At 45.5% G+C, this 24,211-nt stretch overlaps 1 protein-coding gene across 1 annotated transcript in view; it reads left to right on the top strand.

Moving 5' to 3' along the window:
- TFR2 (transferrin receptor 2) overlaps positions 1–24,211 on the top strand; it is a 112,672-nt gene that overhangs the window by 28,961 nt on the left and 59,500 nt on the right. The window contains exons 2-4 of the mRNA XM_077261519.1: positions 11,626–11,666; positions 20,735–20,909; positions 21,022–21,208. Coding sequence (XP_077117634.1) covers positions 11,634–11,666; positions 20,735–20,909; positions 21,022–21,208 — 395 coding nt within the window. The 5' untranslated portion in view covers positions 11,626–11,633. The remainder of the gene's footprint in view (positions 1–11,625; positions 11,667–20,734; positions 20,910–21,021; positions 21,209–24,211) is intronic.

Here is a 24,211-nt window from a genome sequence, read left to right as displayed (position 1 = left end):
TTTGAGGAAAGAACAATTATTTTTTATTTTCACGGCTCAGCGTTATAAACTTCTGTGAAGCACTTGGGGGTTGAACGTGCTCACCACACATCTAGATAAGTTCCTTGGGGGGTCTAGTTCCCAAAATGGGGTCACTTGTGGGGTGTTTCTACTGTTTAGGCACATCAGGGGCTCTGCAAATGCATTGTGACGCCCGCAGACCATTCCATCAAAGTCTGCATTTCAAATGTCACTACTTCCCTTCCGAGCCCTGACGTGCGCCCAAACAGTGGTTTACCCCCACATATGAGGTATCAGCGTACTCACAACAAACTGGGAAACAAATATTGGGGTCCAATTTCTCCTGTTACCCTTGTGAAAATAAAAAAATTGCTTGCTAAAACATCTTTTCTGAGGAAAGAAAAATGATTTTTTATTTTCACGGCTCTGCATTGTAAACGTCTGTGAAGCACTTGGGGGTTGAACGGGCTCACCACACATCTAGATAAGTTTCTTGGGGGGTCTAGTTTCCAAAATGGGGTCACTTGTGGGGGGTTTCTACTGTTTAGGCATATCAGGGGCTCTGCAAACGTAACATGATGCCCGCAGACCATTCCATCAAAGTCTGCATTTCAAAACGTCACTACTTCCCTTCCGAGCCCCGGCATGTGCCCAAACAGTGGTTTACCCCCACATATGGGGTATCAGCGTACTCAGGAGAAACTGGAAAACAACTTTTGGGGTCCAATTTCTCCTGTTACCCTTGCAAAAATAAAAAATTCTGGGCTAAAAAAATATTTTTGAGGAAAGGAAACACATTTATTAATTTCACGGCTCTGCGTTATAAACTTCTGTGAAGCACTTGGGGGTTCAAAGTGCTCACCACACATCTAGATAAGTTCCCTTGGGGGTCTAGTTTCCAAAATGGAGTCACTTGTGGGGAGTTCCTACTGTTTAGGCACATCAGGGGCTCTGCAAACGCAACCTGATGCCCGCAGAGCATTCCATCAAAGTCTGCATTTTAAAACGTCACTACTTCCCTTCCGAACCCCGACGTGTGCCAAAACAGTGGTTTACCCCCACATATGGGGTATCAGCGTACTCAGGAGAAACTGGACAACAACTTTTGGGGTCCAATTTCTTCTGTTACCCTTGGGAAAATAAAAAAATGTGGGCTAAAAAAATCATTTTTGAGAAAAGAAAAATTATTTTTTATTTTCACGGCTCTGCGTTATAAACTTCTGTGAAGCACTTGGGGGTTCAACGTGCTCACCACACATCTAGATTAGTTCCTTGGGAGGTCTAGTTTCCAAAATGGGGTCACTTGTGCGGGAGCTCCAATGTTTAGGCACACAGGGGCTCTCCAAACGTGACATGGTGTCCGCTAATGATTGGAGCTAATTTTCCATTCAAAAAGCCAAATGGCGTGCCTTCCCTTCCGAGCCCTGCGGTGCGCCCAAACAGTGGTTTACCCCCACATATGGGGTATCATCGTACTCAGGACAAACTGGACAACAACATTTGGGGTCCAATTTCTCCTATTACCCTTGGGAAAATAAAAAATTCTGGGCTAAAAATCATTTTTGAGGAAAGAAAAATTATTTTTTATTTTCACGGCTCTGCGTTATAAACTTCTGTAAAGCACCTGGGGGTTATAAGTGCTCACTATGCATCTAGATAAGTTCCTTGGGGGGTCTAGTTTCCAAAATGGGGTCACTTGTAGGGGAGCTCCAATGTTTAGGCACACAGGGGCTCTCCAAACGCGACATGGTGTCCGCTAATGATTGGAGCTAATTTTCCATTCAAAAAGTCAAATGGCACGCCTCCCCTTCCGAGCCTTGCCGTGCACCCAAACAGTGGTTTACCCCCACATATGAGGTATCGGCGTACTCAGGAGAAATTGCCCAACAAATTTTAGGATCCATTTTATCCTGTTGCCCTTGTGAAAATGAAAAAATTGAGGCTAAAAGAAACTTTGTGTGAAAAAAAAGTACTTTTTAATTTTTACGGATCAATTTGTGAAGCACCTGAGAGTTTAAAGTGCTCACTATGCTTCTAGATAAGTTCCTTGGGGGGTCTAGTTTCCAAAATGGGGTCACTTGTGGGGGAGCTCCAATGTTTAGGCACACAGGGGCTCTCCAAACGTGACATGGTGTCTGCTAGCGATGGAGATAATTTTTCATTGAAAAAGTCAAATGGCACTCCTTCCCTTCCGAGCCTTACCATGTACCCAAACAGTGGTTTACCCCCACATATGAGGTATCAGCGTACTCAGAACAAATTGGACAACAACGTTCGTGGTCCAGTTTCTCCTTTTACCCTTGGGAAAATAAAAAAAATTTTGCTAAAAGATCATTTTTGTGACTAAAAAGTTAAATGTTCATTTTTTACTTCCATGTTGCTTCTGCTGCTGTGAAACACCTGAAGGGTTAATAAACTTCTTGAATGTGGTTTTGAGCACCTTCAGGGGTGCAGTTTTTAGAATGGTGTCACTTTGGGGTATTTTCAGCCATATAGAACCCTCAAACTGACTTCAAATGTGAGGTGGTCCCTAAAAAAAATGGTTTTGTAAATTTTGTTGTAAAAATGAGAAATCACTGGTCAAATTTTAACCCTTATAACTTCCTAGCAAAAAAAAAATTTGTTTACAAAATTGTGCTGATGTAAAGTAGACATGTGGGAAATGTTATTTGTTAACTATTTTGTGTCACATAAGTCTCTAGTTTAACAGAATAAAAATTCAAAATGTGAAAATTGCGAAATTTTCAAAATTTTTGCCAAATTTCCATTTTTTTCACAAATAAACTCAGAAATTATCGACCTAAATTTACCACTAACATGAAGCCCAATATGTCACGAAAAAACAATCTCAGAATCGCTAGGATCCGTTGAAGCGTTCCTGAGTTATTACCTCATAAAGGGACACTGGTCAGAATTGCAAAAAACGGCAAGGTCATGAAGGGGAGACTAAACTTCAGACAGAAAGGCCACAAACAAACAGCAACTGAAACCACCGCAGTGAAGGCCGAGCATCAAAAAGGAGGAAACACAGCGTCTGGTGATGTCCATGAGCTCAAGACTTCAGGCAGTCATTGCCAACAAAGGGTTTTCAACCAAGTACTAGAAATGAACATTTTATTTAAAATTATTGAATCTGTCCAATTACTTTTGGTCCCTTTAAAAACAGGGTGGCACATGTTAGGGAACAGAAACTCCTAAACCCTACATCCAATTTTAATGTGGATCCCCTCAAATGAAAGCTGAAAGTCTGAACTTCAACTGCATCTGAATTGTTTTGTTTAAAATTCATTGTGGTAATGTCTGTAACCAAAATTAGAAAAATGTTGTCTGTGTCCAAATATATATGGACCTAACTGTATATTCCCCCTGTCCTAGGCCCCATATGCCCTTTGTCCTGAGCCCAACATAGTAAAATCTCCTTGTCCTGAGCCCCACATATATTGCCCTTGTCACGGGCCCCATATGTCCCTTGTCCTGAGCCACATATAAATTCCCCTTGTCCTGGGCCACCTATGTCATTTGTCCTTGGCCCAATATTCCCCTTGTCCTGAGCCCCATATGTCCATTGTCCTCTTGTTATGGCACCCATTTGTCCCTTTTCCTGGGCCCCATATGTCCCTTGTCCTGAGCCCTATATACATTACCCTTGTCCTTGGCCCCATATGCCCCTTGTCCTCAGTCCAATGTATATTGCCCTTGACCTGGGTTACCTATGTCTCTTGCCCTGGGTCCCATGTGTGAATTGTCCTGGGTCCCATCTGTACCTTGTCGTGGGCCCCATATGTCCTTTGTCCTGAGCCCCAAATATATTTCCCTTGTCCTGGGCCACCTACAGTGGGTACAGACCCCTTTAAATTTTTCACTCCTTGTTTCATTGCAGCCATTTGGTAAATTCAAAAAAGTTCATTTTTTTTTCATTAATGTACACTCGGCACCCCATCCTGACTGAAAACAAACCCAAAAATGTAGAAATTTCTGCAAAATTATTAAAAAAGAAAAACTGAAATATCACATTGACATAAGTCTTCAGACCCTTTGGTCAGTATTGAGTAGAAGCCCCTTTTGAGCTAGTACAACCATGAGACTTCCTTGCAGATCCTCTCCAGTTCCGTCAGGTTGGATGGTGAACATTGGTTGACAGCGATTTTCAGGTCTCTCCAGAAATGATCCATTGGGTTTAGGTCAGGGCTCTGGCTGGACCAGAACAGAGTTGTTCTTAAGCCCCTCCTTTGTTATTTAAGCTGTGTACTTAGGGTCATTGTCTTGCTGGAAGGTGAACCTTCCACCAAGTCTGAGGTCCAGAGCACTCTGGAAGAGGTTTTCATTCAGGATATCTCTGTATTTGGCCGCATTCATGTTTCCTTCAATGACAACTAGTTGTCCTGTCCCTGCAGCTGAAAAACATCCCATAGCATGATGCTGCCACCACCATGTTTCACTGTTGGAACTGTATTAGGCAGGTGATAAGCAGTGCCTGGTTTTCTCCACACATAGAATTATCACCACAAAGGTTTATCTTCGTCTCGTCAGACCAGAGAATCTTATTTCTCATAGTCTGGGAGTCCTTCGTGTGTTTTTTATCAAACTCTTTGCGGGCTTTCATATGTCTGGCACTGAGGATAGGCTTCCGTCGGCATAAAGGCCCGACTGGTGGAGGGCTGCAGTGATAGTTGACTTTGTGGAACTTTCTCCCATTTCCCTACTGCATCTCTGGAGCTCAGCCACAGTGATCTTGGGGTTCTTCTTTACCTTCTCACCAAGGCTCTTCTCCCACGATTGGTCAGTTTGGCTGGACGGTCAGGTCTAGGAAGACTTCCGGTGGTTCCAAACTTCTTCCATTTAAGGATTATGGAGGCCACTGTGCTCTTAGGAACCTTGAGTACTGCAGAAATTCTGTTGTAACCTTGGCCAGATCTGTGCCTTGCCACAATTCTGTCTCTGAGCTCCTTGGCCAGTTCCTTTGACCTCATGATTTTCATTTGGTCTGACATGCACTGTCAGCTGTGAGGTCTTATATAGACAGTTGTGCGCCTTTCCAAATCAAGTCCTATCAATTTAAACATAGCTGGAAATGGACAGCATGGGCCTTAGATATGAGTGTCTGAGCAAAGGGTCTGAATACTTATGACCATGTGATATTTGAGTTTTTCTTTTTTAATAAATATGCAGAAATTTCTACATTTCAGTTTTTTTTTAGTCAAGATGGGGTGCAGAGAGTACATTAATGAGAAAAAAATGAACTTTTTTAAATTTACCAAATGGCTGCAATGAAACTATATATATATACTGTAAATATATATATACATATATATATATATATGTTGGTGTGTAAATATTCGTAGAAGGTACAACCTGGCAAAAAGTTTATACAGGTGAGAGGTCTACACTGGATTTGGACTTGTGACTATACAATATGCACTGGTGATTATATGAATTTGACTTGTGGCCACAAGATTTGGACTAATGACTTAGTGATGAGGCTTTTTACATTTCCTGCCTTTCTTGCTCTATATTTCAGTAGCCTGATAATGTAGAGTCGCAGCACGCTATTTGCTTCTGTCTTTAGCTTCAGGGGTGTGGGTGTGACCCCATTACGGTTCCACATTAAACACATGTTAATGGATAGATAGTCTTATCTTAGGCGTGTCATGACACCCCTCTGACTGATCACTGGCAAAGAGTTGCTACAATGAATTATCCATCGTCATCGCACATCGTACTCCAGAATTCTTATAATATCCAGTATATTACTGAGAACCCTGCCCCTCCCCCCACACCAGTGCATCTCCTGGTATTTGCTGACTCTGTAATATATCTCACTGGATGGAAACCTTATGATCTACACTGTAATATACTGTAACTCACACACAGGTATATATATATATATATATATATATATATATATATATATATATATATATACAGGTGTGTGTGCATGTTTCCTTGGTTTGTTTAACAAAATGTAAAGACAACGAGCAAAGTGAAATCCATATTTTAGTGTGATCGTCCTTTTCCTTCATTATTTCTTCTATGTACGCTTCCAAAATGTCAGGGCTTTTGTAGGACTATAGTCGGGTGTAAGAGCAACAAATGGGTGAGGAGCAGTCAATCTATGCCACAAAGATGAGGTTATAGAAGACAGTTTTGATGTCACAGGTCATAAATCATGGCAACACTGAGCACAGCAACAAGATATAAGGTCTCTCCCAAGCAAAGATTTCTTCGCAGAGTGGGAGGTTTCATGATGTGCAGTTCAAGCTCTTTTGAAGAAACACCAAGAAATGAGAAACATGGAGGACCGTAAAAGCATCAGTCAGCCAAGAAAAATTAGACCAGCAGATGAGACACATCCTGAAGATGTCCAGAAGTGCCATCAGCTCAGGGCTGGCAGCGACCAGTGGGATCAGAAACACCATGTACTGTGTGGAGATGTCCGGCCAGAAGTTGTCAACATGAAAGAAATGTGGGCAAAAAGCCCAAACCTTCTACATGGAAACAAGAGCAAGTTACGCACCTCTACACAAAAACATAGGACCAGGGAACAGATAATGGCAGCAGGTCTCCAGACTAAGGAGTACAATATTCACCTGTAGCAGACGTAGATTGTTCCTGAAGGTGCAGAGAGCAGCACAATAATGAGGGTCTTCAAAGCAGTGACACCCAGTGGAGGATCCAACAGGGCTAGGGCTGCAGTTCATCAGATGGAGATGTGGTTTTAGCCAAAATTAATGTCTTCAAAGCTGAGAAATCCCGGCAGACACTGACCCACCATCTGATACCATCAGGAGGTGTCTGATCACCTCCAATTACACTCTGCAGCCAGACAACATCCCCCAACATCCAGCTAATATCATTAGGAACGAGGAGTCCTGAGCCCCGATCTCACATCATTTAGTTTGCCAGGGATCACATGAAGAGACAGAAGGATCCACACAAACCTCATACACAGGAGATCTGAGGGAAGTTCTCCAAGATGTTTGGCCCAACCTCCTGCCGAGATCCTCCATAACCTGTGTGCAAGTGATGAGAAGTGATGGAGGTGTAGAGCGGTCACCAGATACTGACAACGGAGGCGTAGGGCATTCACCAGATACTGATGATAATGGCAAAGGGCAGTCATCAGATACTGACGATGGAGGCAAAGGGTGGTCACCAGATACTGACGATGATGGCAAAGGGTGGTCACCAGATACTGACGATGGAGGCGTAGAGTGGTCACCAGATACTGTTGATGGTGGTGAATGGCAGTCACCAGATTCTGATGATCGAGGTGTACGGCAGTCACCAGATACTGACGATGGTGGCAAAGGGTGGTCACAAGATACTGATGATGGTGGTGAAGGGCAGTCACCAGATACTGGTGATGGTGATGAATGGCGGTCACCAGATACTGACGACGGGCAGACACCAGATATTGATGATGGTGGTTAATGGCGGTCACCAGATACTGATGATGGTGGCGAACGGCAGCCACCAGATACTGATGATGGTGGCAAGGCTTAGGGTGGTCACCAGATACTGACGATGGTGGCAAAGGGTGGTCACCAGATACGGGTGATGGTGGTGAATGGCAGTCACCAGATACTGACGATGGGCGGACACCAGATACTGTTAATGGAAGCAACAGACGGTAACCAGATACTGATAATGGAGGCGAAGGGTGGTCCCCGGATATTGATGGTGTCAAAAGACGGTCACCAGATACTGATGATGGTGGCGAGGCGTTGGGCGGTCACCAGATACTAATGATGGAGGCAAAGGGCGGTCACCAGATACTGACGATGGTGGCGAAGGGTGGTCACCAGATGCTGATGATGGTGGAGAGTGAAAAATTTAAAGGGATCTGAATACTTTCTGTACCCACTGTATTTTAATGCACACCTGAAATACACTGTTTCTATGTGTAGCATCATGGGAGAGTCTCAAGAAATCAGCCAAGATATCAGGAAGAGAATTGTGGACTTGCACAAGTCTGGCTCATCCTTGGGTACAATTTCATGATACCTGAAGGTGCCTCGTTCATTCGTACAAACAATTGTACACAAGTACAAGCAAGATGGGAATGTCCAGCTATCATACCACTAAGGAAGGAGACGGGGTCGGTGTCCCAGAGATTAATGTGCTTTGGTCCGACATGTGCATATCAACTCAAGGACAAAAGCAAAAGACTTTGTGAAGATGATGGCGGAAGCTGGTAAGAATATGTCAACATCCACAGTGAAACGAGTACTGTATCAACATGGGTTGAAAGGCCACTCGGCCAGGAAAAAGCCATTAATCCAAAAGAAACATAAAAAAGCCAGATTAATGTTTGCAAATGCACACAGGAACAAAGACCTTAATTTTTTGAGTCCTGTGGTCTGATCAAACTAAATTGGAACTTTGTGGGCATAATGACCATCGTTACGTTTGGAGGAAAAAGGGAGAAGCTTGGAACCCTAAGAACACCATCCCCACTGTGAAGCACGGTGGTGGCAGCTTCATGTTGTGGGGTTATTTTGCTGCAGGAGGGACTGGTGTACTTCACAAAATAGATGACATCGGGGAAAAGAAGGTTATGTGGCAATACTGAAGCAACATTTCAAGACATTAGCCAGGAAGTTAAATCTTGGGTGATAATGGGTCTTCCAAACAGACAATGACCCAAAGCATACTGCCAAAATGGTAACAAAGGGGCTTCAGGATAACAAAGTCAATGTGTTGGAGTGGTCATCACAAAGCCCTGATCTCAATCCTATTGAAAATTTATGAACAAAGCTGAAAAGGTCCGTGAGGGCAAGGTGACCAACAAACCCGGACCAGTTACACCAGTTATGTCAGGAGGAATGGGCCCAAATTCCGACCAACGATTGTGAGAAGCTTGTTGAAGGAGATCCCAAACGTCTAACCCAAGTCATTCAGTGTAAGGGGCAATGATACCAAATACTAATCAAATGGATGGAAACTTCTGACTTTGCAGTAAGTAATAAAAATGCCTTAAAACGTTCTTTCTCTCTTATTATTCTGGCATTTGGCAAATATTAATAATTATGGTAATCCTAATCTTTTTATATAGTGTATGGAAACTTCTGGTTTCAACTGAATGTATATTATATAGCGAAAGATGGGGTCATTTACTTACAGTAATGCCTCTCCTCACTAGCTGCAATAACCCCAGTGGATGTTTGGTGTCATAAGCAGATGACGACAATCAGCTGCCAATATATCATTTGGTCACTTATCTCTTGGGTGAATACAGTATCACATGTGATAAATTCCAACATGCCAAACCTTGTTTCCCCGTGGAGCAGACACCAGGGCACAGCGGGTACCCAGCATTGTGCCCCTGTATAAATATGATATTATTATCAAGTCAGGTCAAAAACCTACCTGGAGGTTCCTTCCGCCGTGGCTTCCTACAGTAGCTCCTTAGAGTGCCCATCCTCCCCACATCCAGCACTCCAATAATACCATCTTTGTTACTATGACTGGCACCACCATGATCAATATTCCTACCACTGGCAGTGCAGTGATGGTGACTAAATTCACTGGCACCAGGATGATGGCATGGTGGTGTCAATTGATAAAGCCGCTATCGTGGATGTTCCAGTGGTTGTAGAATTGATCATGGTGGTGCCAGTGCTGGATGCTGTTATTTCCTTTTACGAGTAACACCACCATGATAGAAGCTTCACCACAGGCAGACCAGTGATCACTTCTACTGGGTCCAGTTCTGGGCTCCACATTTAAAAAAAAGACATTGAAAACCTGGAGCAAGTTCAGGGAAGAGCGAACAGGATGGTGAGCGGACTGCAAAGTATGTCCTACGAGGAACGGCTACAGGATCTGGGAATGTTTAGCTTTGTATAGAAGAAGGCTGAGAGGAGACTTAATAGCTGTCTACAAATATCTGAAAGGCTGTCACAGTGTAGAGGGATCATCATTATTGTCATTTGCACAAGGAAAGACTAGAAGCAATGGGATGAAACTGAATGGGAGGAGACACAGATTAGATATTAGAAAGAACTTTGAAAGTGAGAGTGATCAATGAGTGGAACAGGCGGCCACGAGAGGAGGTGAGTTCTCCTTCAATGGAAGTCTTCAACCAGAGGCTGGACAAACATCTGTCTGGGATGGTTTAGTGACTCCTGCATTGAGCAGGGGTTGGACACGATGACCTTGAGGGTCCCGATGACCCCGGAGGCCCTGATGACCTGGGGTCCCTTCAAGCTGTAATATTCTAGGATTCTATGATCATTGGCACCACCATGCCATTAGTTCCCACTACTGGTACCACCATGCCATCAGCTCCACCACTGGCACCACCATGCCATCAGCTCCACCACTTGCGCCACCAGCTCCACCACTGGAACCACCATGCCATCAGCACCACCACTGGCACCACCATGCCATCAGCTTCACCACTGGCGCCACCATTCCATCAGCTCCACCACTGGCCCCACCATGCCATCAGCTCCACCACTGGCATCACCATGCCATCAGCTCCACCACAGGCGCCACCATGCCATCAGCTCCACCACTGGTGCCACCATGCCATCAAACCACCACTGGCGCCACCATGCCATCAGCACCACCACTGGCCCCACCATGCCATCAGCTCCACCACTGGCCCCACCATGCCATCAGCTCCACCACTGACACCAACATGCCATCAGCTCCACCACTGGCACCACCATGCCATCAGCACCACCACTGCCTCCACCATGCCATCAGCTTCACCACTGGCGCCACCATTCCATCAGCTCCACCACTGGCCCCACCATGCCATCAGCTCCACCACTGGCATCACCATGCCATCAGCTCCACCACTGGTGCCACCATGCCATCAAACCACCACTGGCGCCACCATGCCATCAGCACCACCATGCCATCAGCTCCACCACTGGCGCCACCATGCCATCAGCTCCACCACTGACACCAACATGCCATCAGCTCCACCACTGGCACCACCATGCCGTCAGCTCCACCACTGGCACCACCATGCCGTCAGCTCCACCACTGACACCACCATGCCATCAGCTCCACCACTGGCACCACCATGCCATCAGCTCCACCACTGGCGCCACCATGCCATCAGCTCCACCACTGGTACCACCATGCCATCAGCTCCACCACTGGCACCACCATGCCATCAGCTCCACCACTGGCACCACCATGCCATCAGCTCCACCACTGGCGCCACCATGCCGTCAGCTCCACCACTGGCGCCACCATGCCGTCAGCTCCACCACTGGCGCCACCATGCCGTCAGCTCCACCACTGGCGCCACCATGCCGTCAGCTCCACCACTGGCGCCACCATGCCGTCAGCTCCACCACTGGCACCACCATGCCATCAGCTCCACCACTGGCACCACCATGCCATCAGCTCCACCACTGACACCACCAGCTCCACCACTGGCACCACCATGCCATCAGCTCCACCACTGGCGCCACCATCACCTATATCTGGTTTCAGAGCCCTGGCCATCTCTTAGACTGGTGTAGTTGCCACCTAACAGTCGGTGTTTCTGAGATCACACATATTGGCACCGTACATGTGTGATTGTGGATGGGAGTGGACTTCAGCTGGGTGGATCTACATGTGGGACACTCTGATATCTGACTTTTCTCTTGCTCTCTGCAGGTCATAAGATGGAATCAGTGAGAAAGATAATCCACACGGCGGTAAGTACAAGCTCCATGCAATTCCGATCCAATAATATGTGATAACATGTGCAGCTAATAACCTGTATATAATATATCCTTCTCTATATTAGATACATGTATGTAATATAACCCATGTAACATTACCTGTATATAATATATCCACATCCTCCCCTATATATGATACATGTATGTAATAACCCATGTAATATTACCTGTATATAATATATCCACATCCTTCCCTATATATGATACATGTATCTAATAATCCATGTAATATTACCTGTATATAATATATCCAAATCATCCTCTATATATGATACATGCATGTAATAACCCATGTAACATCACCTGTATATAATATATCCATATCCTCCCCTATATTAGATACATGTATGTAATAACCCATGTAACATCACCTGTATATAATATATCCATATCCTCCCTATATATGATACATGTATGTAATAACCCATGTGGCATCACCTGTATATAATATATCCATATCCTTCCCTATATATGATACATGTATGTAATAACCCATGTGACATCACCCGTATATAATATATCCATATCCTCCCTATATACAGTTAGGTCCATATATATTTGGACAGAGAGAAAATTTTTCTAATTTTGGTTATAGACATTACCACAATGAATTTTAAGCAAAACAATTCAGATGCAGTTGAAGTTCAGACTTTCAGCTTTCATTTGAGGGTATCCACATTAAAATTGGATGAAGGGTTTAGGAGTTTCAGCTCCTTAATATGTGCCACCCTGTTTTTAAAGGGACCAAAAGTAATTGGACAGATTCAATAATTGTAAATAAAATGTTCATTTCTAGTACTTGGTTGAAAACCCTTTGTTGGCAATGACGGCCTGAAGTCTTGACCTCATGGACATCACCAGACGCTGTGTCTCCTCCTTTTTGATGCTCGGCCTTCACTGCGGTGGTTTTCAGTTGCTGTTTGTTTGTGGCCTTTCTGTCTGAAGTTTAGTCTTTAACAAGTGAAATGCTGCTCAATTGGGTTGAGATCAGGTGACTGACTTGGCCATTCCGGAATATTCCACTTCTTTGCTTTAATAAACTCCTGGGTTGCTTTGGCTTTATGTTTTGGGTCATTGTCCATCTGTAGTATGAAACGACGACCAATCAGTTTGGCTGCATTTGGCTGGATCTGAGCACACAGTATGGCGGCTCTGAAGACCTCAGAATTCATTCCTGTGTCACATCATCCATAAACACTAGTGACCCAGTGCCACTGGCAGCCATGCATGCCCAAGACATCACACCGCCTCCGCCGTGTTTTACAGATGATGTGGTATGCTTTGGATCATGAGCTGTACCACGCCTTCGCCATACTTTTCTCTTTCCATCATTCTGGTAGAGGTTGATCTTGGTTTCATCTGTCCACAGAATGTTCTTCCAGAACTGTGCCGGCTTTTTTAGATGTTTTTTAGCCTTTTTCTTCTTGATGCTTATGAGTGGCTGCACCGTGCAGTGATCCCTCTGTAGTTACTTTCATGCAGTCTTCTCTTTATGGTAGATTTGGATATTGATACGCCGACCTCCTGGAGAGTGTTGGTCACTTGGTTGGCTGTTGTGAAGGGGTTTCTCTTCACCATGGAGATTATTCTGCGATCCTCCACCGCTGTTGTCTTCTGTGGGCGCCCAGGTCTTTTTGCATTGATGAGATCACCAGTGCTTTCTTTCCTTCTCAGGATGGACCAAACTGTAGATTTTGCCACTTCTAATATTGTAGCAATTTCTCGGATGGGTTTTTTCTGTTTTCGCAGCTTAAGGATGGCTTGTTTCACCTGCATGGAGAGCTCCTTTACCGCATGTTTACTTCACAGCAAAACCTTCCAAATGCAGCACCTCACCTCAAATCAGCTCCAGGCCTTTTATCTGCTTAATTGAGAATGACATAACGAAGGGATTGCCCACACCTGTCCATGAAATAGCCTTGGAGTCAATTGTCCAATTACTTTTGGTCCCTTTAAAAACAGGGTGGTACATGTTAAGGAGCTGAAACTCCTAAACCCTTCATCGAATTTTAATGTGGATACCCTCAAACGAAAGCTGAAAGTCTGAACTTCAACTGCATCTGAATGGTTTTGTTTAAAATTCATTGTGGTAATGTCTATAACCAAAATTAGAAAAATGTCTGTCCAAATATATATGGACATAACTGTATGATACATGTAATAACCCATGTAACATCACCTGTATATAATATATCCATATCCTCCCTATATATGATACATGTAATAACCCATGTAATATTACCTGTATATAATATATCCATATCCTCCCTATATATGATACATGTAATAACCCATGTAATATTACCTGTATATAATATATCCATATCCTCCCTATATATGATACATGTAATAACCCATGTAATATTACCTGTATATAATATATCCATATCCTCCCTATATATGATACATGTAATAACCCATGTAACATCACCTGTATATAATATATCCATATCCTCCCTATATATGATACATGTAATAACCCATGTAATATTACCTGTATATAATATATCCATATCCTCCCTATATATGATACATGTAATAACCCATGTAACATCACCTGTATATAATATATCCATATCCTCCCTATATATGATACATGTAAATAACCCATGTAACATCACCTGTATATAATATATCCATACCCTCCTCTATATATGATACAAGTATGTAATAACCCATGTGACATCACCTGCATATAATATATCCATATCCTCCTCTATTTATGATACATGTAATAACCCATGTAATATTACCTGTATATAATATATCCATATCCTTCCCTATATGATACATGAATGTAATAACCCATGTAATATTACCTGTATATAATATATCCATATCCTCCTCTATTTATGATACATGTAATAACCCATGTAATATTACCTGTATATAATATATCCATATCCTTCCCTATATGATACATGAATGTAATAACCCATGTAATATTACCTGTATATAATATATCCATATCCTCCCTATATATGATACATGTAATAACCCATGTGACATCACCTGTATATAATATATCCATATCCTTCCCTATATGATACATGAATGTAATAACCCATGTAATATTACCTGTATATAATATATCCATATCCTTCCCTATATATGATACATGTAATAACCCATGTGACATCACCTGTATATAATATATCCATATCCTTCCCTATATATGATACATGAATGTAATAACCCATGTAATATTACCTGTATATAATATATCCATATTCTTCCCTATATATGATACATGTAATAACCCATGTAATATTACCTGTATATAATATATCCATATCCTTCCCTATATATGATACATGTATGTAATAACCCATGTAACATCACCTGTATATAATATATCCATATCCTTCCCTATATGATACATGTATGTAATAACCCATGTGACACCACCTGTATATAATATATCCAAATACGTGTTGCCCCCCCCCCCCCATTACGTAGAATGTCCTGCGTACATTACAGTTATATATGTTCCCTATCCTGATATAGATACGTTTCTCATCCTGGTGTATATGTATCCCATCTTGGTATATAGTATATACCAGGTAGGCATATATATACCAGGAAGGGCCCAGGATGGGGAAACCTATTTTCTGGAACAATTTCAACGATGCTAGCACTTTCAGCCATGACTGTATGTCCCCCATCCTGGAATATATATCCCACCTCCTGGTATATGTGTCCCTCATTCGGGTATACATGTCCCCCATCCTGAGCTTATCCTGGTATATACAGTGTGGGAAATAAGTATTTGATCCCTTGCTGGTTTTGTAAGTTTGCCCACAGACAAAGACATGAACAGTCTATAATTTTAAGGGAAGGTTAATTTTAACATTGAGAGACAGAATATCAAAAATAAAATCCAGAAAGTCACTGGTATAAATTATATCAATTTATTTGCATTTTGCAGTGAGAAATAAGTGTTTGATCCCCTACCAACCATTAAGAGTTCTGGCTCCTATAGACCAGTTAAGAGCTCGTTACCTGTATTATAGACATCTGTCTTACATAGTCACCTTTATAAAAGACTCCTGTCCACAGACTCCATTAATCAGACTCTAACCTTTACAACATGGGCAAGACCAAAGAGCTTTATAAGGATGTCAGGGACAATATCATAGACCTGCACAAAGCTGGAATGTGCTACAAAACCATAAGTAAGACGCTGGGTGAGAAGGAGACAACTGCTGGTGCAATAGTAAGAAAATGGAAGAAATAGAAAATGACTGTCAATCGACATCGATCTGGGGCACCATGCAGAATCTCACCTTGTGGGGTATCCTTGATCATGAGGAAGGTGAGAGATCAGCCTAAAACTACACGGGGGGAACTTGTTAATGTTCTCAAGGCAGCTGGGACCACAGTCACCAAGAAAACCATTGGTAACACATTACACCATAAAGGTGTAAAATCCTGCAGTGCCCGCAAGGTCCCCTGCTCCAGAAGACACATGTGCAGCCCGGCTGGAGTTTACCATTGAACACCTGGATGATTCTGTGAGTGACTGGGAGAAGGTGTTGTGGTCAGATGAGACAAAAATTGAGATCTTTAGCATTAACTCAACTCACCATGTTTGGAGAAAGAGAAATGCTGCCTTTGACACAAAGAACACCATCCCCACTGTCAAGCATGGAGGAGGAACCATTATGTTTTGGGAGTATTTCTCTGCTAAGAGCACAGGACTACTTCACCGCATCAATGGGAGAATGGATGGAGCCATGTACCATAAAATCCTGAGTGACAACCTCCTTCCCTCCGCTAGGACATTAAAAATGGGTCGTGGCTGGGTCTTTCAGCAAGACAATGACCCAAAACATACAGCAAAGGCAACAAAGGAATGGCTCAAATAGAAGCACATTAAGGTCATGGAGTGGCCTAGCCAGTCTCCAGACCTCAATCCCATAGAAAACTTATGGAGGGAGCTGAAGCTCCAAGTTGCCAAGCAACAGCCTCAGAATCTTAATGCTTCAGAGATGATCTGCAAAGAGGAGTGGAGCAAAATTCCTCCTGACATGTGCGCACACCTCATCATCAACTACAAAAACGTCTGACTGCTGGGCTTGCCAACAAGGGTTTTACCACCAAGTGTTAAGTCTTGTTTGCCAGAGGGATCAAATACTTATTTCTCACTGCAAAATGCAAATACATTTATACAATGTGATTTTCTGGGTTTTATTTTTGATATTCTGTCTCTCAATGTTAAAATTAACCGACCCTTAATATTATAGACTGTTCATGTCTTTGTCACTGGGCAAACTTACAAAATCAGCAAGGGATCCAATACTTATTTCCCCCACTCTATGTCCCCCATCCTTGTATATATGTTCACCATCCTGGTATACACACATGGTCAAAATTGTTGATCCCCTCGTTTGATGACCGAAAAACCCACAATGGTCACAGAAATAACGATTTCATGAGTTTTATTTGTTTTTAATTCTGTGGAAGCATGGCTGAAGAGCAATGTCTGACTTTAATTTGTTCATTTTCATAGATCTTTTATTATTACTTTTGTCAGATTCAAGTTATTTCTGTGACCATTGTGGGTTTTTCCGTCATCAAACGAGGGGGACCAACAATTTTGACCACGTGTGTGTATGTCCCATATCCTTGGCCCAATCCTGGTATATACAGCTCTGGCAAAAATGAAGAGACCACTGCACAATGTTCAATTTTTGTCTGATTTTTCTCTTTATATTTTTGAGTAAAATGTAAATTGTTCTTTTATTCTATAAACTACTGACAACATCTCTCCGAAGTTCCAAACAATACATTTTGTATTTTTTTTCTGACAAAGAAAATGGTAAAAAAAAAAAAACAACAACTGTGCTTTCTGACCTCAAATAAGGCAAAGATAACAAGTTCATAATCATTTAGAAACAACAATACTAATGTTTTACCTCCGGAAGAGTTCAGAAATCAATATATTGTGGAATAACCATGATTGTTAATCCCAGCTTTCCTGCGTCTTGGCAGCTTTCCTCCAGTCTCTCACACTGCTCCTGGGTGACCTTATGCCTCTCCTGGTACAATAATGTCAGCCGTTCTTCTGTGTTTGATGGCTTGTGACTTTCCATCTTCCTCTTGATTACATTCCAGAGGTTTTCAGTGGAGTTCAGGTCTGGAGATTGGGCGGCCATGACAGGGATTTGATGTGGTGGTCTCTTCATTTTTGCCAGAGCTGTATATTCCCCATCCTGGCATATATGTCCCCCCTCCTGGTGTGCATGTCCCCAGTCCTGGGCCCCATCCTGGTATACATGTCCCCAGTCCTGGGCCCCATCCTGGTATACGTTCCCTGTCCTGGGCCCCATCCTGGTATAAGTTCCCTGTCCTGGGCCCCATCCTGGTATACGTTCCCTGTCCTGGGCCCCATCCTGGTATACGTTCCCTGTCCTGGGCCCCATCCTGGTATACGTTCCCTGTCCTGGGCCCCATCCTGGTATACGTTCCCTGTCCTGGGCCCCATCCTGGTATACATGTCCCCCCTCCTGAGCTCCATCCTGGTATACATGTCCCCAATCCTGGGCCCCATCCTGGTATACATGTCCCCAGTCCTGGGCCCCGTCCTGGTATACATGTCCCTTGTCCTGGGCCCCATCCTGGTATACATGTCCCCCCTCCAGGGCCCCATCCTGGTATACATGTCCCCCCTCCAGGGCCCCATCCTGGTATACATGTCCCCCCTCCAGGGCCCCATCCTGGTATACATGTCCCCCGTCCTGGGCCCCATCCTGGCATACATGTCCCCAGTCCTGGGCCCCATCCTGGTATACATGTCCCCCATCCTGGGCCCCATCCTGGTATACATGTCCCCCCTCCTGGGCCCCATCCTGGTATACGTCACCCACCCTGGAATGTGTCCCCGTCCTGGTATACATGTCCCCCCTCCTAGGCCCCATCCTGATATACATGTCCCCAATCCTGGGCCCCATCCTGGTATACATGTCCCCCCTCCTGGGCCCCATCCTGGTATACATGTCCCCAATCCTGGGCCCCATCCTGGTATACATGTCCCCAATCCTGGGCCCCATCCTGGTATACATGTCCCCTGTCCTGGGCTCCATCCTGGTATACATGTCCCCTGTCCTGGGCCCCATCCTGGTATACATGTCCCCTGTCCTGGGCCCCATCCTGGTATACATGTCCCCTGTCCTGGGCCCCATCCTGGTATACATGTCCCCTGTCCTGGGCCCCATCCTGGTATACATGTCCCCTGTCCTGGGCCCCATCCTGGTATACATGTCCCCTGTCCTGGGCCCCATCCTGGTATACATGTCCCCTGTCCTGGGCCCCATCCTGGTATACATGTCCCCAATCCTGGGCCCCTTCCTGGTATACATGTCCCCCCTCCTGAGCTCCATCCTGGTATACATGTCCCCCCTCCAGGGCCCCATCCTGGCATACATGTCCCCAGTCCTGGGCCCCATCCTGGTATACATGTCCCCCGTCCTAGGCCCCATCCTGGTATATGTTCCCCGTCCTGGGCCCCATCCTGGTATATGTTCCCTGTCCTGGGCCCCATCCTGGTATATGTCCCCAATCCTGGGCCCCATCCTGGTATACATGTCCCCAATCCTGGGCCCCATCCTGGTATACATGTCCCTTGTCCTAGGCCCCATCCTGGTATATGCTGCCTGTCCTGGGCCCCATCCTGGTATATGTCCCCAATCCTGGGCCCCATCCTGGTATACGTCACCCACCCTGGAATGTGTCCCCGTCCTGGCATACATGTCCCCGTCAGCTGATGTCAGTGTGCAGGCCCTGGACAGCGCATGATGTCACTGCCATGAGCCACCAGTCACGTGCACACTGACATCAGCTGCTGCCCTGAGTGGCCCGGCGGCGTGTATCGAGGTGTAGAGACCCGGCGGAGGACTAAGTCGAAGGATATAGATCCAGCTGAACTATGGGCCGGTGTCAGCAGCATGGGCCCGGTCGCTCCCTCTGTGACCGCAGTCGTTACGACCCTGCCTGTATATAAGATATCTATAGCCTTCTCTAAATAACACATGTATGTAATAACCTGTGTAACTTAGGTTTATCAAATATATCCAAAAAAAAAACCATCTGGTCCTTAGAAGCTCTTAAAATTATTTAACAAAAACTAGGTCAAAATGTAAAAGCTGTGGGAAAAATTAAGTACACCCTTCCTGCTTCCATGAGCATCAGTCAGGGGCAGTCAATCAGATGCCCTGGATTACCTGTTTGTCTGTAAGTCTGAGCCCCTCTATAAAAGCAGAAGTTCTGGCAGTTTGATGGTCTGGAGCATTCATGTGTGTGTTACCACAATGCCAAAGAGGAAAGACATCGGCAATGATCTTAGAGAAGCGATTGTTGGTGCCCATCAGACTGGAGTCCATCAGTCCACAGTGAGAAAGATGGAAAACTTTCAAGAGAGCTCAAAATCTTCCCAGGAGCGGACGATGCAGCTAAATCACCCAAGTTATGCTCATGGAAACAAGCAGGAACCTAAGAACTGCAGCTCAGACTCCAAAGGCCCAGACTTGTTGTCCAGGGTTATGATGGTACAATTAGAGAAGACTGAACATGTACGGCTTGTTTGGAAGTGTTGCCATGGGCAATGGAAGTCGTAAGAAAGTGATTTTTTTAAAAGGTGGTTCCACAAGTTATAGAGTCAAGAGGTGCACGTACTTAGCCACACACTGCTCCTGCACCTTGGCTTAGGACTTGGTAAATAATGACTTGATGTCATTTATATCTTGTTTAGTAGTTACAGAAATCTCTGACCTTCTAAGATGATTATTACGTCCCGATGCGCAGCCAAAGAATTCAGTGGGTGTACTTAGTTTTTGCCATGGCTGTAGGTGTCTGCCTGTACATATGATATATTTATGTACTGCCCTTTCACTCCTATGTGTTACGTGTCCACTTTCTGACCTCCATCCGGAAATCATCAATAGACCCAAGGATTGGAATCTAGGGCACTGTTCGGATGGGGTGCAGATACTTTTGCAATGCTCTGCGTATGGTGCAGTATGTAATGTCTGTCCCTTGTACAGATGCCATCCCGGTCATATTCAGTCTATAGAGGGGTGGAAGAGGAAGACGAGGCTGAGCTTCATATAGAGAGCCCTCCATGTGACGACCAGAGGCCAAACCCAAAACTTCCCCGACTCTGGATCTCGCCCCAACACCAAAAACTCATCCTGGCCGTGATCCTGACAGCGCTCGTCGGTGAGTGATGTGTGCGGCGCATGCGCTCCCCGGGAGAGGGGGGGCTGACAGGGACGTCCCCCGAGGACGCTGCACCCCGCGTCTCACACCTTCCTTCTCGTCTCCTCCGCAGCTTTTCTCGTTGGATTTTTGGCCACTAGACGACCGTGCGCAACGTGCGGCATCAATGGGGATGACTTCACGTCAGATGAGGCATCTCAGCAGGAAGAAAGTGAGCCCATAAAGATGGACTGGTCAGAGATCAAGGATCTATTCACCAAGTATCTGACGGACGGGCAACAAATACAGCAGAAAATAAAGTGAGAACCAAGACCCCGCCCCCTGCAGGGTGATACAGAGAGGAGGGAGCTGTGACCCCGCCCCCTGCAGGGTGATACAGAGAGGAGGGAGCTGTGACCCCGCCCCATGCAGGGTGATACAGAGAGGAGGGAGCTGACCCGCCTCTGCAGGGTGATACAGAGAGCTGTGACCCCGCCCCCTGCAGGGTGATACAGAGAGGAGGGAGCTGTGACCCGCCTCTGCAGGGTGATACAGAGAGGAGGGAGCTGTAACGCCGCCCCCTGCAGGGTGATACAGAGAGGAGGGAGGTGTGACCCCGCCCCCTGCAGGGTGATACCTCCCTATACAGAGTGGTCACCGCAAACCCCTATATGGTATAATGTCCCCCACAGCTCCCCATACAGAGTGGTCGCTGAAAACCCCTATACAGTATAATGTCCCCCACAGCTCCCTATACAGAGTGGTCACCACAAACTCCTATACAGTGTAATGTCCCCCACTGCTCCCCATACAGAGTGGTCACTGCAAACCCCTATACAGTATAATGTCCCCCACAGCTCCCTATACAGAGTGGTCACCGCAAACCCCTATATGGTATAATGTCCCCCACAGCTCCCCATACAGAGTGGTCACCACAAACCCCTATACAGTATAATATCCCCACAGCTCACCATACAAAGTGGTCACTGCAAACCCCCATACGGTATAATGTCCCCCACAGCTCCCTATACAGAGTGGCCACTGCAAACCTCTATACAGTATAATGTCCTCCACAGCTCCCTATACAGAGTGGTCACCACAAACCCCTATACAGTGTAATGTCCCCCCACAGCTCCCCATACAGAGTGGTCACTGCAAACCCCTATACGGTATAATGTCCCCCACAGCTCTCTATACAGAGTGGTAACTGCAAACCCCAATACAGTATAATGTCCTCCACAGCTCCCTATACAGAGTGGTCACCACAATCCCCTATACAGTGTAATGTCCCCCCACAGCTCCCCATACAGAGTGGTCACTGCAAACCCCTATACGGTATAATGTCCCCCACAGCTCCCTATAGAGTGGTCACCGTAAACCACTATACGGTATAATGTCCCCCACAGCTCCCTATACAGAGTGGTCACCACAAACCCCTATACAGTGTAATGTCCCCCCACTGCTCCCTATACAGAGTGGTCACCGCAAACCCCTATACGGTATAATGTCCCCCACAGCTCCCTATACAGAGTGGTCACCACAAACCCCTATACAGTGTAATGTCCTCCCACTGCTCCCTATAGAGTGGTCACCGCAAACCCCTATACGGTATAATGTCCCCCACAGCTCCCCATACAGAGTGGTCACCGCAAACCCCTATACAGTATAATGTCCCCCACAGCTCCCCATACAGAGTGGTCACTGCAAACCCCTATACGGTATAATGTCCCCCCACAGCTCCCCATACAGAGTGGTCACTGCAAACCCCTATACGGTATAATGTCCCCCACAGCTCTCTGTACAGAGTGGCCACTGCAAACCTCTATACAGTATAATGTCCTCCACAGCTCCCTATACAGAGTGGTCACCACAAACCCTATACAGTGTAATGTCCCCCCACAGCTCCCCATACAGAGTGGTCACCGTAAACCACTATACGGTATAATGTCCCTCACAGCTCCCTATACAGAGTGGTCACCACAAACCCCTATACAGTGTAATGTCCCCCCACTGCTCCCTATACAGAGTGGTCACCGCAAACCCCTATACGGTATAATGTCCCCCACAGCTCCCTATACAGAGTGGTCACCACAAACCCCTATACAGTGTAATGTCCCCCCACTGCTCCCTATAGAGTGGTCACCGCAAACCCCTATACGGTATAATGTCCCCCACAGCTCCCCATACAGAGTGGTCACCGCAAACCCCTATACAGTATAATGTCCCCCACAGCTCCCCATACAGAGTGGTCACTGCAAACCCCTATACGGTATAATGTCCCCCCACAGCTCCCCATACAGAGTGGTCACTGCAAACCCCTATACGGTATAATGTCCCCCACAGCTCTCTGTACAGAGTGGCCACTGCAAACCTCTATACAGTATAATGTCCTCCACAGCTCCCTATACAGAGTGGTCACCACAAACCCTATACAGTGTAATGTCCCCCACAGCTCCCCATACAGAGTGGTCACTGCAAACCCCTATACGGTATAATGTCCCCCACAGCTCCCTATAGAGTGGTCACCGTAAACCCCTATACGGTATAATGTCCCCCACAGCTCCCCATACAGAGTGGTCACCGCAAACCCCTATACAGTATAATGTCCCCCACAGCTCCCTATACAGAGTGGTCACCACAAACCCCTATACAGTGTAATGTACCCCACTGCTCCCTATACAGAGTGGTCACTGCAAACCCCTATATGGTATAATGTCCCCCACAGCTCCCTATAGAGTGGTCACCGTAAACCCCTATACAGTATAATGTCCCCCACAGCTCCCCATACAGAGTGGTCACCGCAAACCCCTATACAGTGTAATGTCCCCCACTGCTCCCCATACAGAGTGGTCACCGCAAACCCCTATACAGTATAATGTCCCCCACAGCTCCCTATAGAGTGGTCACCGTAAACCCCTATACAGTGTAATGTCCCCCCACAGCTCCCCATACAGAGTGGTCACTGCAAACCCCTATACGGTATAATGTCCCCCACAGCTCCCTATAGAGTGGTCACCGTAAACCCCTATACGGTATAATGTCCCCCACAGCTCCCCATACAGAGTGGTCACCGCAAACCCCTATACAGTATAATGTCCCCCCCAGCTCCCTATACAGAGTGGTGACCGCAAACCCCTATACGGTATAATGTCCCCCACAGCTCCCCATACAGAGTGGTCACTGTAAACCCCTATAAGGTATAATGTCCCCCCCAGCTCCCTATACAGAGCGGTCACCGCAAACCCCTATACAGTATAATGTCCCCCACAGCTCCCCATACAGAGTGGTCACCGTAAACCCCTATACGGTATAATGTCCCCCAC

The sequence above is a fragment of the Ranitomeya variabilis genome, chromosome 5, assembly GCF_051348905.1.
Source record: "Ranitomeya variabilis isolate aRanVar5 chromosome 5, aRanVar5.hap1, whole genome shotgun sequence".
Classification (NCBI taxonomy): Eukaryota; Metazoa; Chordata; class Amphibia; order Anura; family Dendrobatidae; genus Ranitomeya; species Ranitomeya variabilis.
The sequence above is the reverse complement of the archived record's forward strand: the minus strand, read 5'-3'. Positions and strand labels throughout refer to the sequence as shown.